At 37.2% G+C, this 16,473-nt stretch overlaps 1 protein-coding gene across 1 annotated transcript in view; it reads left to right on the plus strand.

Moving 5' to 3' along the window:
• AHR (aryl hydrocarbon receptor) overlaps positions 1-16,144 on the plus strand; it is a 51,214-nt gene extending 35,070 nt beyond the window's left edge. The window contains exons 5-11 of the mRNA XM_043462780.1: positions 3,911-4,034; positions 4,961-5,091; positions 6,944-7,146; positions 7,827-7,936; positions 8,731-8,872; positions 9,987-11,214; positions 14,047-16,144. Of these exons, the coding sequence (XP_043318715.1) occupies positions 3,911-4,034; positions 4,961-5,091; positions 6,944-7,146; positions 7,827-7,936; positions 8,731-8,872; positions 9,987-11,214; positions 14,047-14,181 (2,073 nt within the window). The 3' untranslated portion in view covers positions 14,182-16,144. The remainder of the gene's footprint in view (positions 1-3,910; positions 4,035-4,960; positions 5,092-6,943; positions 7,147-7,826; positions 7,937-8,730; positions 8,873-9,986; positions 11,215-14,046) is intronic.
• Positions 16,145-16,473: the final 329 nt, after the last annotated feature.

A 16,473-nucleotide genomic window follows, 5' to 3' on the forward strand; every position in this document is an offset into this window, starting at 1 on the left:
ATTAATGGTGGTTTATGGCACCATTTTTTTTTTTTTAATTTATTTATTTATTTATTTTTTTTTATTATTTTTTTTTTCCAGTGGGTTTTGTCATACATTGATATGAATCAGCCATGGATTTACATGTATTCCCAATCCCGATCCCCCCTCCCACCTCCCTCTCCACCCGATTCCTCTGGGTCTTCCCAGTGCACCAGGCCGGAGCACTTGTCTCATGCATCCCACCTGGGCTGGTGATCTGTTTACCATAGATAATATACATGCTGTTCTTTCGAAACATCCCACCCTCACCTTCTCCCACAGAGTTCAAAAGTCTGTTCTGTATTTCTGTGTCTCTTTTTCTGTTTTGCATATAGGGTTATCGTTACCATCTTTCTAAATTCCATATATATGTGTTAGTATGCTGTAATGTTCTTTATCTTTCTGGCTTACTTCACTCTGTATAATGGGCTCCAGTTTCATCCATCTCATTAGAACTGATTCAAATGAATTCTTTTTAACGGCTGAGTAATATTCCATGGTGTATATGTACCACAGCTTCCTTATCCATTCATCTGCTGATGGGCATCTAGGTTGCTTCCATGTCCTGGCTATTATAAACAGTGCTGCGATGAACATTGGGGTGCACGTGTCTCTTTCAGATCTGGTTTCCTCAGTGTGTATGCCCAGAAGTGGGATTGCTGGGTCATATGGCAGTTCTATTTCCAGTTTTTTAAGAAATCTCCACACTGTTCTCCATAGTGGCTGTACTAGTTTGCATTCCCACCAACAGTGTAAGAGGGTTCCCTTTTCTCCACACCCTCTCCAGCATTTATTGCTTGTAGACTTTTGGATAGCAGCCATCCTGACTGGCGTGTAATGGTACCTCATTGTGGTTTTGATTTGCATTTCTCTAATAATGAGTGATGTTGAGCATCTTTTCATGTGTTTGTTAGCCATCTGTATGTCTTCTTTGGAGAAATGTCTGTTTAGTTCTTTGCCATTTTTTGATTGGGTCATTTATTTTTCTGGAATTGAGCTGCAGGAGTTGCTTGTATATTTTTGAGATTAATCCTTTGTCTGTTGCTTCATTTGCTATTATTTTCTCCCAATCTGAGGGCTGTCTTTTCACCTTGCTTATAGTTTCCTTTGTAGTGCAAAAGCTTTTAAGTTTCATTAGGTCCCATTTGTTTATTTTTGCTTTTATTTCCAATATTCTGGGAGGTGGGTCATAGAGGATCTTGCTGTGATTTATGTCGGAGAGTGTTTTGCCTATGTTCTCCTCTAGGAGTTTTATAGTTTCTGGTCTTACATTTAGATCTTTAATCCATTTTGAGTTTATTTTTGTGTATGGTGTTAGAAAGTGTTCTAGTTTCATTCTTTTACAAGTGGTTGACCAGTTTTCCCAGCACCACTTGTTAAAGAGGTTGTCTTTTTTCCATTGTATATCCTTGCCTCCTTTGTCAAAGATAAGGTGTCCATAGGTTCGTGGATTTATCTCTGGGCTTTCTATTCTGTTCCATTGATCTATATTTCTGTCTTTGTGCCAGTACCATACTGTCTTGATGACTGTGGCTTTGTAGTAGAGTCTGAAGTCAGGCAGGTTGATTCCTCCAGTTCCATTCTTCTTTCTCAAGATTACTTTGGCTATTCGAGGTTTTTTGTATTTCCATACAAATTGTGAAATTCTTTGGTCTAGTTCTGTGAAAAATACCGTTGGTAGCTTGATAGGGATTGCATTGAATCTATAGATTGCTTTGGGTAGAATAGCCATTTTGACAATATTGATTCTTCCAATCCATGAACACGGTATGTTTCTCCATCTGTTTGTGTCCTCTTTGATTTCTTTCATCAGTGTTTTATAGTTTTCTATGTATAGGTCTTTTGTTTCTTTAGGTAGATATACTCCTAAGTATTTTATTCTTTTTGTTGCAATGGTGAATGGTATTGTTTCCTTAATTTCTCTTTCTGTTTTCTCATTGTTAGTGTATAGGAATGCAAGGGATTTCTGTGTGTTAATTTTATATCCTGCAACTTTACTATATTCATTGATTAGCTCTAGTAATTTTCTGGTAGAGTCTTTAGGGTTTTCTATATAGAGGATCATGTCATCTGCAAACAGTGAGAGTTTTACTTCTTCTTTTCCTATCTGGATTCCTTTTACTTCTTTTTCTGCTCTGATTGCTGTGGCCAGAACTTCAACACTATGTTGACAGTAGTGGTGAGAGTGGGCACCCTGTCTTGTTCCTGATTTCAGGGAATGCAAGGATTCTTTAATATCCGCAAATCAATCAATGTAATACACCACATTAACAAATTGAAAGATAAAAACCATATGATTATCTCAATAGATGCAGAGAAAGCCTTTGACAAAATTCAACACTCATTTATGATTAAAACTCTCCAAAAAGCAGGAATAGAAGGAACATACCTCAACATAATAAAAGCTATATATGACAAACCCACAGTAAGCATCACCCTCAATGGTGAAAAATTGAAGGCATTTCCCCTGAAATATGGCACCATTTTTAAAACTGTAGGTCATGACTCATGAGTGGGTGATGAAATTGATATAGAGGATCACCAGTCATTCTTTTTAGCTGCTTAAAATAAAATAGGAAACACAATATTGTCACACATAGAAGCGCTCTGTGGAACATTTTTCCATGTCTATCTACACACACAAACACACACAATGAATGGAAAATATTTCTTGCCGTGAGTTGCAATAAAAAAGTTAGAACGCTAATGGTGGAAAGGCTAAGGCCTCAGCCCTGTAGTAAATGCTAAGAAGCAAGAGGTGGAGGAAAGACTCTGACCTTTATAAAGGCATAATCCCTTAGCCTTATGGAATCTACTAGAAGTCAAAATTTCATGTCAGGAAAATTGTTAGAGAGCAGTGAAGGAAATACGTAATACTTCAGGCTGAAAGAAGTCAAATTTAACTGAATGTTCAGACAAGTTTTGTCAAAAGAGGATTTTTTAAAAAAATTTTTAATTGGTGGAAAATTGCCCTACAATGTTATGTGGTTTCTGCCGTACAACAAGGCAAATCAGTCATAATTTTATATATATATGTATCCCCTTCCTCTTAAGCCTCCCTCCCCTCAGCCCACCCTGCTAGGTCATCACAGAGCCCCAGACTGGGCTCCCTGTGGTATGTAGCAACTTCCCACTATCTGTTTTGCACATGATAGCATATATATGTCAGTGCTGTTCTCTCAATTCATCCCTTCCTCACCTTTCCCCGCTGTGTCCACAAGTCCATTCTCTCCTAGGTTCATCAGGACTGTTTTTCTAGATTCCATGTATATGTGTTAATATATGATACTTGTGTTTCTCTTTCTGACTTGCTTCACTCTGTATAAGAGGCTCTATTTTAAAAGATCAATAAATAAAAATCAGCAGACCCTAATGTGTTGCAGTTAATGAACAGGAAGGTGACTTATGTGACTAAAAAGTGGTTCACATGGGGAAGTGATGGCAAATAACCTTTGACTTGTCAGCTAGAGTGCTTGTGTCTTTCTAGCTTTTCTTGTCTTGAATTCCAGGAGAACTCTGCAATTGTTTGATTTGCATACATCACCACTAAAAAGCACCCTGTAATCTAGCAGCTAGGTTTTGAAATCAATAAACCACATTTTTAAAGATCAGTGCATACATGCTGTATCACTCAGTCACGTCTGACTCTGCAACCCCATGGACCGTGGCCCGCTAGGCTCCTCTGTCCTTGGGATTCTACAGGCAAGAATAGTGGAGTGGGTTGCCATTTCCTCCTCCAGGGGATCTTCCCAATCCAGGGATTGAACCCACATCTCCTGTGTCTACCAATGTCTCCATTGGTAGGCAGATTCTTTACCACTGAGCCACCAAGGAAGTCCTTTTAAAAATCAGCACTACTTGTTAATTTCTTTGTTGCTTTTTTCTTTAGTCTGATGTCATCCATCAGAGTGTGTATGAACTGATCCATACCGAAGACCGAGCTGAATTTCAGCGCCAGCTGCACTGGGCATTAAACCCTCAACAGTGTCCAGACTCTGCACAAAGAATTGATGGTAAGAATGTTTACCAAAACGTAGTGTTGGGAATTGAATTCTCTGAAAGGAGGCAGAGAACCTTTAGGGGCATAGAACTCCACAGTGAAGATTAGGAAGAAGGGGAAAGATGACTATCTAGCCGTGGGCCAGAACCAGGTCACAAGAAGCCTGATGACCTAAGGAGGACTTCGAAAGATGACAGCCATTGATGGATTCCAAGTGATAAAGTATAGCCATATACTCAGTAATAGAGTGTATAAAAATAATTCTTACACTATTGTGAAAGAGGGGGTGGAATGTATAAGGTTGATTCTGGAGTGTGTATGTATTGTTCCGTGTTTAAAATGCACCAAATATAAAAGCAAACTGGCAGATGGAAGGATTAAAAAATACTTTTTTCAACAAAAGCCGTGTCTTCATACATCTGTAAAAATGTTAAAAAGGAGAAAAAAGGTGTTAGAAAATAGAGAAATTGTTGACAGTGATAGCTCAATAGAAATAAAAACAGCTGAATAGATAAAGTTCTATGTAGTAAAAGTATTCAATAAGTTTTAATTTCTTTTCACTAGCTTCTCTTCTAAAAGTGATTTTTTTTTTATAATTAGAATATAGCTTTGGTTTAGAAATGAACACAAATTTCAGCTCTTCAGACACTTGTGCTGTGTTGTGCTAAGTTGCTCAGTTGTGTCTGATTCTTTGCAACCCCATGGACTGTAGCCTGCCTGGCTCTTCTGTCCATGGGATTCTCCAGGCAAGAATACTGGAGTGGGTTGCCATGCCCACTCTCAGCGAATCTTCCCAACCCAGGGGCTGAACACGTGTCTCTTATGTCTCGTTCACTGGCAGATGGGTTCTTTAGCCCTAGCACCACCTGCGAAGCCCATTCAAACACTTAATTTTTAGCAAAATGGAAAGTAACTTTGTGTTGCTATTTATTTCTATAGAAGCTAATGGACTCTCCCAGCCAGCCATGTATTATAACCCAGACCAGATTCCTCCAGAGAACTCTTCGTTTATGGAGAGGTGCTTCGTCTGCCGACTCAGGTGTCTGCTAGATAATTCATCTGGTTTTCTGGTAAGGTGCAGCATCTTATACTGGCATTTACTATGAAGTTTTAGAAAATTAAAAAGAAAAATGAAACCAATTTGAATGTATTTGAGTTTAGGTTATAAAAATCTACTTAATTAAATAGTTTTATAAAGGAAAGTAACTTTTTAAAAGTCTTTTTAGATTTTTGAAAATATCTTCCATAACTCAGAGTCTCTATCCTTTAGGATGCAGTATAACAAAGACTGAGTGGAATAACACGGGCCATTGTATTTTGCCCTTCTTTTGGACTTTGTAGGTATAAGGTAATTATGTAGCCCTTTTTTGGTGGCAGACTGCTTATTATCCTCTTTGGGTTTAACGCCTGCCAGATGGAAATATGATCATGGTCTTTTCCACATGACTAGAGTAACTGCCATGTAGAAAAAAATATGGTTGTATATTCATCACTGCAGGATCCTCATCTGGTGTGAGACACACTGTGCAGTGTGAACTCTCGTGTTGGAGTGACCTTCATCACCACCAGTGCACTCCATCACGACATCCTGTGTGAATTCCCAGGATGATCAGCAAAGGGAGAACTCTAGGAGTGGAGGTAGATCGTCCAGGCTCTCATTTGTATCCTTAAGATAGTGCACTCCACCACAGATCTGTTAACAAAATGATTTTTGTTGGTGTGTTTATGTCTGAATTTTGCTTACCCAGAATTAGAACTGTGCTTTGAGATAGTTTTCCTTGTACTGATGAGCAATTATTAGTCTGTATTTCTAGGTGAAGTTTCTTTGTGTAATTGGGTCTTTTCTCCTTTGTACTGGTGTCAGATTGACATCAGAGTCATCCCTTGGCCTGGTCAGTACTGTTTTAAGCAACCAAATTGATCATGGTCATGATTGTCTGTTTCCTCAGTCTTCTAAAATTATTCTTTATCTTAATAGAGGTCTGCATTCTTTATATGGCTTTAGGATTCATTTTAGTGTTTTTGAACAGTTGTGTTTTCTCTCTACAGAAAAGATCCCCTTGAGTTTTGAAATATACTCTGAGCTATGGAATCTAGCCCACGTATATTTTATAATTAATGTGTACTTGCTGACTTTATCACAATTCATTTGTTCAGGAAATAGATTTTGAGCATGCAGTGTGCATGGACCCATGCTAGACATAGATGCTTGGGCAGCTGCAAGCTCAGAAAACTATGTAGGTCTTCCTATTGTGACCTGTTAAAACGAAGAGTGGGTCACTCAGCAGTCCCTTGAGGACAGTCTGATACTATCTTTTAGGATATATTTAATGGGCTTCCTGGGAAGAAGGGAACGACAATAGCATTTGATAGCCTCGTGAACTTTTGTGGAATTATCAAAAACACTGAAAATGGCCTTGATTGAACCCTTTAAAAAGGAACCATTTTACTTATCTTTCGAAGGTTTAAAAAAACAAAACTTTTATTTAAAAAGGCTGAAACTGAAGTGATTATATGCTAATTTAACAGGTAAGTTGTATAAGGAAATTCCATTTTTTATATTCTCCAAGAGCTGGATTCCATTATGTGTTCTTTGCTCTGTCTTCAAACCTAACTTCAGACTGGAGTTGAGCAGAAATGTGGCTTACTCCTTTCCCCTGGAAAAAATTGGGAACTGAGTCTCTCACCCATCCCCAGAGGACAGGCATATGCGATGAAGATCTAACAGACGTTTTGTGGAAACGACCAGCAGGCCCGAAGGCTTCCTGCTGGCTATAACGCCTGCTCGGCTTCCCACTGTTGTCGCTTTTCACCCAGGGCAAGCTCACAGCTCAGGAAGTGTCCTTCTGTCACAGTGATCAGACTGGGGTGGCGTGGAACCTTTATACAGCAGTAGTCTCAATGAACTTTTCGTTTCTTAAGGCAATGAATTTCCAAGGGAGGTTGAAATATCTTCATGGACAGAACAAGAAAGGGAAAGATGGATCAATGCTTCCACCTCAGTTGGCTTTGTTTGCAATAGCTACGCCACTGCAGCCACCATCCATACTTGAAATTCGAACCAAAAATTTCATCTTTAGAACCAAACACAAACTCGACTTCACACCTACTGGTTGTGATGCCAAGTAAGTGAAACTTTTTCGGGTTTATTTTACCAAATGTGTATTTTATTGCAGTAAGTCTGTCTTAGATGTATATATTTTCTATATGGTATAGTTTATAACTTTGTTTATTATTATAGTAGCTATTATTAGTTCATACTTTGTAGCATAGCCTTTTAAAATAATTTCATCACATTCACAGATTGTTTATTTTATATCTTACAGTATTGCCACAATTTCTGTATTATAGATGATGTGTTTATATTAATAAGACTCAGTATCCATTTATTGCTGGCTTGTTATACACTGTACGAAGTTTGACTTTTAACCCTGGAAGTTCAGTAACCAAAGTATGTTAGGGCGTTTCTCCTCCCCAGTATGGGAATGCATACAGGTTTGAGAAACCCTGCCCCTCCAAATGGAGTAAAAGCACTCTAGAATATAATTAAAGATTTTGTATTTCATCTGTATAATCTACTCTGTTAGACTCATCTTTAGTGATTATTCTCCTGAATGAAGACCATGAAAATTATCTAAAACTGAAATTTGCAGGCATATGCAAAAGAGAAATTACAGAAATGTGTTCATTTCTACCTGCTATTGGGAAATTCTGAGTGTCAACATAGTGCAGAAAACACAAAAGAAGTCACCGACATAAATTCTTTATTAAGTTTTAATTTTTTTGTTATTTTCCCTTTAAACAGAGGAAAACTTGTTTTAGGCTATACCGAAGCAGAGCTGTGCATGAGAGGCTCAGGATATCAGTTTATCCATGCTGCTGATATGCTCTATTGTGCTGAGTACCATATCCGGAGTAAGTTGTATTTTCTTATGAACTTGACTGAGAAAATACCTTATACGCTAGGACATGTTTCAGATTATTACTGATGTAAAAGTGTTTTAAGGGAACTATCTGGATTAGCTTCTATTCAGTATCACACCACTGTGAGTAACTGGAGTTACACTCAATTCATTAGCTGCCACACAGGAGTGGAGTGGCTTAATTACTCTGAAAATGGCCATTTTGTCTCACCAATTTATGTCATAACTTTGTTAATATAGTGCAAGTGTTAGTTGCTCAGTTGTGTCTGCCTCTTTGCAACCCCACAGGCTGTAGCCCAGCAGGCTCCTCTTCATGGAATTCTCCAGGCAAGAATACTGGAGTGGGTTGCCATTCCCTTCTCCGGGGGGTCTTCCTGACCTAGAGATTGAACTTGCATCTCTTGCATTGCAGGATGATTCTTTACCATCTAAGCCACCATGGAAGCCCAAATTATACTTTAAAATTGTATAGTAAAATATTAGACTGTAGGACATGTTCCCTTTTAAAAATGAAAACAATTCCCCCCCCCCCAATTATAGTTTCACACATTACTTGAATTGTTTGACTTAATCTTTCCTTGAATCATTTAAATAATAAATTTAGTCCAAAAGAGGAAAAAACAGCAATGCTGAAGAACTATCTTGATGCATTTTAATATACTTTGCTTAGAAGTCATCAGTGTATTTATCATCTTTGGTGATACGTGAATTACATCCAGAAATATTACAGAGATTTTCTTTATTGTTTTGATTTTAGATTTGCTAATTTAATTTTTTTTGTTTTAGTGATTAAGACTGGAGAGAGTGGCATGATAGTGTTCAGGCTTCTTACAAAAGACAATCGATGGACTTGGGTGCAGTCAAATGCACGCTTAGTTTATAAAAATGGAAGACCAGATTATATCATTGCAACTCAGAGACCTCTAACGTAAGTACAAAGACCTAGAATGTTTCATGTTTTGGTTTTTTATTTTTAACACTCTGGTTTAGAAATCCTCTTACATGAAAACCTTAAAGTAAATTCTAGGAGAATTTACACTGAAAATAAACACTTTCATCAAGAGGCTCTTTTGTTCTTCTTCACTTCACTTTCTGCCATAAGGGTGGTGTCATCTGCATATCTGAGGTTATTGCTATCTCTCCCAGCAATCTTGATTCCAGCTTGTGCTTCCTCCAGCCCAACATTTCTCATGATGTACTCTGCAGATAAGTTAAATAACCAGGGTGACAATATACAGCCTTGACGTACTCCTTTTCCTATTTGGAACCAGTCTTTTGTTCCATGTCCAGTTCTAACTGTTGCTTCCTGACTTGCATTCAGATTTCTCAAGAGGCATGTCAGGTGGTCTGGTATTCCCATCTCTTTCAGAATTTTCCACAGTTTATTGTGATCCACACAGTCAAAGATTAGACAAGAGCCTGAAGGAATTCAGTCCTTTGAAATTTGTTGTGGCTTATTTTATAATCTAGTGTATGGTCAGTGTTGATAAAATATCCTACATACTCTTGTGAAGATTACATGTTTTTATACAGTTGCTATTTTTGTTTGTTCTATTAGTTATTAAGAGGTTGTTAGACCCATTTGGAGCTCTTTACCTAATACCAACATTAAATTTTACACATATACACACTACATAGTATATATGAAACTATGACATTTATTCCATGCCTTAACCTGACTTATGAATTCTTTTCCTATGCAAAAAATTTTAATTTTCATATGTCAATCTTCCTTTAGAGTTTTATATTTCAGCATGCCTCACTTGTATATTTGGATCTGTATTCCATTCAGAATTTATTTTTTCAGGTAGGGATGGAATCTGAGAGTGAAATTAAATTTTGGGACAAATTCTGTCTAAATTTATCTGAACAATTTTAAGTACTTGTCATCAGAAAGATTTCTCTCAAATTTATGTTCACCTCTAGCAAACTTAACTACTGCGTATTTTGCATGCTAGTTTTTCTTTTTTAAAATTTATTTTGGAAATGTTTATGATACAGCTTTTCCTAATACATGCAAACTTTCTTGTGCCCAATTGTAGAGATGAAGAAGGAACAGAGCACTTAAACAAACGCAATATGAAGTTGCCATTTATGTTTACCACTGGAGACGCCGTTCTATATGAGATAAGCAGCCCTTTTCCTTCCATAATGGATCCCTTACCAATAAAGACTAAAAATGGTGCTGGTGGAAAAGAGTCAACTGCCACATCAACTCTAAGTAAGGAGTCCTTCAACCCCAATTCCCTCCTGAATGCCATAATGCAACAAGACGAGGCTATTTATCTCTGTCCTGCTTCAACTAGTACACCTATCGAAAGGAATTTTTTCAGTGACTCTCTGAATGAGTGCAGTAACTGGCAAAACAATGTTGTACCTATGGGGAGTGACAGTATCCTGAAACATGAGCAGATCAGCCAGTCTCAGGACATGAACCCAACTCTCTCTGGAGATCATGCCGGGCTCTTTGCAGATAACAGAAACAGTGACTTGTACAGCATTATGAAACACCTAGGCATTGATTTTGAAGACATCCAGCACATGCAACAGAATGAGGAATTTTTCAGAACTGACTTTTCCAGTGAAGATGACTTCAGAGATATTGACTTAACAGATGAAATTCTGACCTACGTTGAAGACTCTTTAAATAAGCCCACCTTCGGGTGTTCAGGGTACCCTCAGCAGCCGTCCCTGGCTTTGAACCCCAGCTGTCTGGTCCGGGAACAGCTCCCATCAGACCAGCAGCAGCTGCAGCCCCATCAGGTGCACGCGGCCATGGAGCCGCAGCAACAACTGTGTCAGAAAATGAAGCACATGCAGGTGAACAGCATGTTTGCAAACTGGAACTCTAACCAGTCCGTGCCTTTGAACTGTCCTCAGCAGGACCTCCAGCAGTACAGTGTCTTTGCAGACTTACCTGGGACCAGTCAAGAGTTTCCCTACAAACCTGAGCTTGATCCTATGCCTTACCCCCAGAACTTGATTCCCTGTGGTCAGCCTCAGGGTACACAGTTAGACTTTCCCATGGGCAATTTTGAACCAGCCCCATACCCTACTACTGCTTCTAATTTAGAAGATTTTGTCTCATGTTTACAAGTTCCTGAAAACCAACAGCATGGACTGAACCCACAGGCGGCCATGGTAGCTCCTCAGACGTGTTACGCCGGGGCTGTTTCCATGTACCAGTGCCCGCCCGGCCCCCAGCGCAGCCAGCTGGCGCAGGCGCCGTACAACCCAGCCGCGCCGGGCTCACAGGCATATGTAAGCAAGGTGAGCGTTCTCAAACCGAGTCCTCTCAAATGCCTCTTCATACATTATAAATAGATGTAAGTTACGAGTTTTCTGTCAGTGATTTAAACCTCTATCTGTAGCATGAATGGGAGAACATTTCTAATTTTATTTGTGACTATTTTGTGTAAGCTGGTACTTTCACATTACTGATACAAGTATATCATATTTTAAAGAAATCAAGGATGAAAGCAGTATGAATACATCCATAAGTTAAAAGTAAAATTACAAAGTAAAATTAATTAAAAGTACACTGTTTAGAATAATGTTGATTTTTTTAAAAATCTGACCTTTTAAACATGTTGACTTAGAAGGCTTTAAGGTTTTATAAATAGTTTTTTCAAAGCTCTTTTTTTTTTTTTTTAACTGACATTGTTGATTTACGTTTTCAGGTATATAAACAGTGACTCAGTGTTTTTATAGATTATACTCATTATTATTAAATATTGACTCTCTTCCTGTTGAAACTGGGTTAAAACCAGTATCGATGTGTTTGTTTCAAATAGTTTTGTCCTAGGTGATCTCTGGTAAAAGTCCTAGGCTCGGTGTTCTATCTTCATTTTACCCTTCAAGGTAAAATAGTTTTTCCCCCTGGTATCTTAAGAAAATTAAGAAAGGTACTTATCTGGCTTTCTATCACAAGACTCAAGCTGGATGTTTTATCTTTATCATTTAAATGTGTCATTCAGACTCTTCTACCACCATGGTAACTTAAAGTGCTTCCTGATAATTGCTGCTCTTTGTGACCACCCAGGAATGTCTCATGCTTGCCTTTATGCTTTTCCATTAGAAAACATTGAGTTCATGTTGTATATTTTAGTTGTGAAGCAAATCCCAATAAGACTGTAATAAGTTTATAAATGTCATTTGCAGCTTTCTGTTTTTTTCCTGACCTTTTTTATACACTTGGTTTGTCTGATTACATATGAGTTTCTCCCTAGAAAAAGACTGTGAAAAATTTTCTTATCCTTACTCCTGACATTGCTCAGGTATATTAAAATTTAACAATGAGTTACAGTCTATCTCACAACATTGCTGCAGAATAAGCACAGATAGGTAACTTGTAAACTGTAGAAAAGTGAATTATGTAAAATTATATTCTGAAGAGGGCCTGCATTAGCACCAGCTCCTTACAGTGTTTTCTTTCCCACTGTTTTGTGTTACTTCCTTATGAATAGTAAGAATTCTGGACCTATATATTCCTCCAAGGAGTTACTGGACTTCCCTCAGACAGTAAAGAATCTTCCTGCAATGCAGCAGACCTGGGTTCGATCCCTGGGTTGGGAAGGTCATCTGGAGAAGGGAATGGCTAGCCACTCCAGTATTCTGGCCTGGAGAATTCTATGAACAGAGGAGCCTAGAGGGCTATAGTCCATGGGGTCACAAAGACTTGGAAATGACTGAGCAACTTAAAAAAAAAAAAGGAGTTATTAAATCTAAACAAATCGGAACTCTATCTGTGGCTCACATTATATTTCTGTTGGCTAGCACTACTCTAGACAGTCTTTTTTTGAGTGGGGCTAGTGGTAAAGAACCTGCCTGCCAATGCAGGAGACATAAGAGACACAGGTTCGATCCCTGGGTTGGGAATATACCCGGGGGGAGGAAATGGCAGCCCACTCTGGTATTCTTGCCTGGGAAATCCCATGGACAGAGGAGACTGGCGGGCTACAGTCCATACCCAAAGGGCAGGACACGACTGAAGTGACTTAGCACACAGTCTCTTTAAAGACAGTTGCTGATGTGCGTTGTATTGAGTGATGAAAGTAATTTATCCAAAACCTACCTTTTGCTGGGTGATTATTACCTTCCCTTTGAAAACTTGACAAAGTTTAGAAGGACTGAAACCTTATGTTACATAGGCTTTAGAAAGGTAAATTTCATTTGAAGCAATTAAAGGTATGATTATAATCTATTACTTTCACTAATTATACTAAGATTCAAAAAGTTCTATAATCTATAAAAATCTACAGAAGTATTAGGAATTATTCAGGTCAGTCGCTCACTCGTGTCCAACTCTTTGCAACCCCATGGACTGCAGCGCACCAGGATTCCCTGTCCATCACCAACTAATTATTAGTAACAGGAATTATTCCTGTAATTCCACAGAACTGTGTGTCTCAAGGTCCTCCCCTCCCTCCTTTTTTTCCAGTAGCACTTATGGAAATGAGACTAAATTTCATTGTTAAAAGGCGAGAGCAAGCACTTTACTTTGGTAATTTTTATTTCCATACTTAGGACAATAATTTTCGTAGTACTTTGAAAGCATATTATGAATAAAATTGGTTCTAGAAATCATACCCATGGTATATAGTATGTAAGGAATATTAAGAAACCTCTTGCAAATCATAACTTGCCTCTTTTCAGAAAGTTCTAGGTTATCTGTAGTCCAGTGTGGTGATCTTGAATGTAGTTAGTTTATTGCTACCTAAATCTTACTGAGATACAATCTGGTCAAAGCAGACTTACTTAGGACAGAGAGTAGTACCTGTGGTTCGTGACTGGTACTTTCTGATCCAGTGGTTCCTGCCCAAACCAAAGGCATTTCATTGATCAGATAGGCAATGTATGGAGTGCCACATCTAAAGTGAGACAAGGATATCACTTACCTATACTATCTAATGGAGAAACTGAAAGATTGTAAATGCAACTAATACATGTGTTCAATATGTCTTCACTGAATGAGTTAAAATGGCAGTAAAGGAGTTTTAACGATAACTTGGAGGGTAAAGATTTTAGAACTACATTTTCACCTATCTTATGGTTTAATCTGTATGAAGGATCTGTTCTAATAAGGTGTGTTGCTGTTTGCAGTTTCAGAACGGAGCAATTTTAAATGAGACGTATCCAGCTGAATTAAATAGCATGAGTAACACTCAGCCTGCCACCCATCTTCACCCATCAGAAGCCAGACCTTACCCTGATTTGACATCCAGTGGATTCCTGTAATTCCAAGCCCACTCCTCACCTTGGTTTTCAAGTAGTTTGTGAAGCATCACAGAGTAATAAGACTGTCCTTGTTGGATGTCAGCAAGTTCACATGGAGGCATTGATGTATGTGTTATTTTTACTGTTATAAAAACATTAAAATCTGGTTTGTAATAAGAGGAGTTAATCACCTATACTACCATCACTAGCATAGTATGCTCTCACAGAGGAGTGAAATACCATCTACAGTTTACAGTATTCTGAAATAATACCACAGAATATACAGAACTTTTTCAGGGAGATATTATGACACTTTTAAATAAGAAAAATTTTTCTCTGGTGGAATTACTTCCATCAGATTAAAATAAAATACTTTTGAGTTTTGAACTTGTAGATTATTAGTGTACCAAATATGAACTATTTCCTTTTACTTTTAGCTTCTGCTTTTATCTCAGAGGTTAAAACAAGTGGTTTGGTGCTTGTATAAAAAGATAATCTCTATATGCTCCTCCCTCCTTGGTAATGTAAGTGCCTCACACTTTTTTCTACCTGTAACACTGTAGGGAGTATATTTTATGTAAAGTATATATTTTACATAAAATATACTTTTTCTTTTTAAAATTAATAACATTCTGCACACAAATATTATTGGTATTTCTTAAATTCAGTCATTTTTATTAATCTAGGCATGTTTCAACTGCACTACTCACCCACTTTCTTCAGGTAAAGAGCAAATAATGGTTGAAAAGAGAAATATTTATTACTTACTCTAGTTGTTTCTAGATTTTAATGTTGCCGTGTGCCTTACGTTGAAAAATTTTGGAAGTGGAAATATCTTCCCAAATTTTTTTTTAGTTATTGTAAGAGGACAGCACTAAAATTTCAAGAGTTTTCAGAAGTAAGAGATATATCACCATTTAGCTTTACTAAAATCTCCACCTTAATAGTTGAATGTTGCCCTGTAAAGAATCTGCTGTTAAATGCAACCCTGTGTATTAACTTAAAATGAAGAGAAGCAGCTTTATTTTTAGCTCTTTAGTAAGTAAAGCACCCATTTCAATATGTATAAATTCTTTAAAAACTGTTTTAGAGCTGTAATCCTTTAAAATGTAGTATGTTGACTTTATAAATTTCACTTCTTAGTACAGTGGAAACTATTTGTTTTTCTCATATTTGAGGAGTGTTAAGATTGAATATAGCAATGTTTGGTGCAAAGTATTGGTATGAGTGAAAAAATGGTGCATTGTATAGTTTATAATGAACAACAATATTTGTAAAATGTTTTCAGTCTTTCATTTAAAAATAGTGCATATCTTACATATGCACATAAATAACTTGTTCAGGTTATCACTGTGTCTTTTTAAGAAAGCAAATTAATCAGACCACTAATAACTTTACCATCCTTGGGTGACTTAAAAGTGCCACCATCTGACTTTCTTTTACTTAAATAGGACAGCTGAAAGGCATAGATATGTTTTGCATGTATTATATAAAAACACAATGAAATCCCAAACTGAAATGTAGTATTAAAATACATTACTTTTCTTTTTTTTAGTAAATCAATGTGTATAAAAGTGACTTCAGACACAGTAGCTAAGTCAGTTTTATGCATTTTCTGACAGAATTTTGAACCTGGACAATGAATTCAAGTGTTGAAAAAAATAAATTTGTCTAAAACATTTCATAATTTGTTTGTAGCAGGAGGAATCACTAAAGATTTAGACCAGACTAATATTAGTCCAGATTAATACTCCATTTTTACATTGAAACCTTTCATGAAAAGTCTTCATCTAAATCATTTTTGTTAGTCTCTTCCACATGTTACTGAATGAACTGTTTAGTGCGGGAAAAAGCAGGCTTCTAAACTGTATGTGAATATGATGACGATCAAGTATACACTTAAAAAATTTAAAGCAATATTGTATATTTTTACCTATATAAAGTAACTAAAATTTACCTAGTAATAAAATCACATTAAACCCAATATACCTTTGTCTGTATTGCTAAGTATTGTCTGTATTGCTAAGGAAGAATCTTTGTGTATTGCTATATTGAGGGATTTATTTTTAGATGACGTGCACGTCTAAGGATGTGGATGTTTCTACTCTGATCTTTTTCCTATGCCAGGTTATTCCTCCAGTACCTGAAGATTTACCAGTGTTCCAATGTATTACATATAGCTTTTAATCATTACTCTGCACAATCTAGTGTTTTTCAGTATTACTAAATTTTAGGTAAATGTTTTCATGGGTGTTTTCTCCTTCAAGATGTTACTGCTTACATATGCCATGCATACATTTTTGTTTAAAATAT

This window comes from Cervus canadensis, chromosome 3, assembly GCF_019320065.1.
Source record: "Cervus canadensis isolate Bull #8, Minnesota chromosome 3, ASM1932006v1, whole genome shotgun sequence".
NCBI classification, from domain to species: Eukaryota; Metazoa; Chordata; class Mammalia; order Artiodactyla; family Cervidae; genus Cervus; species Cervus canadensis.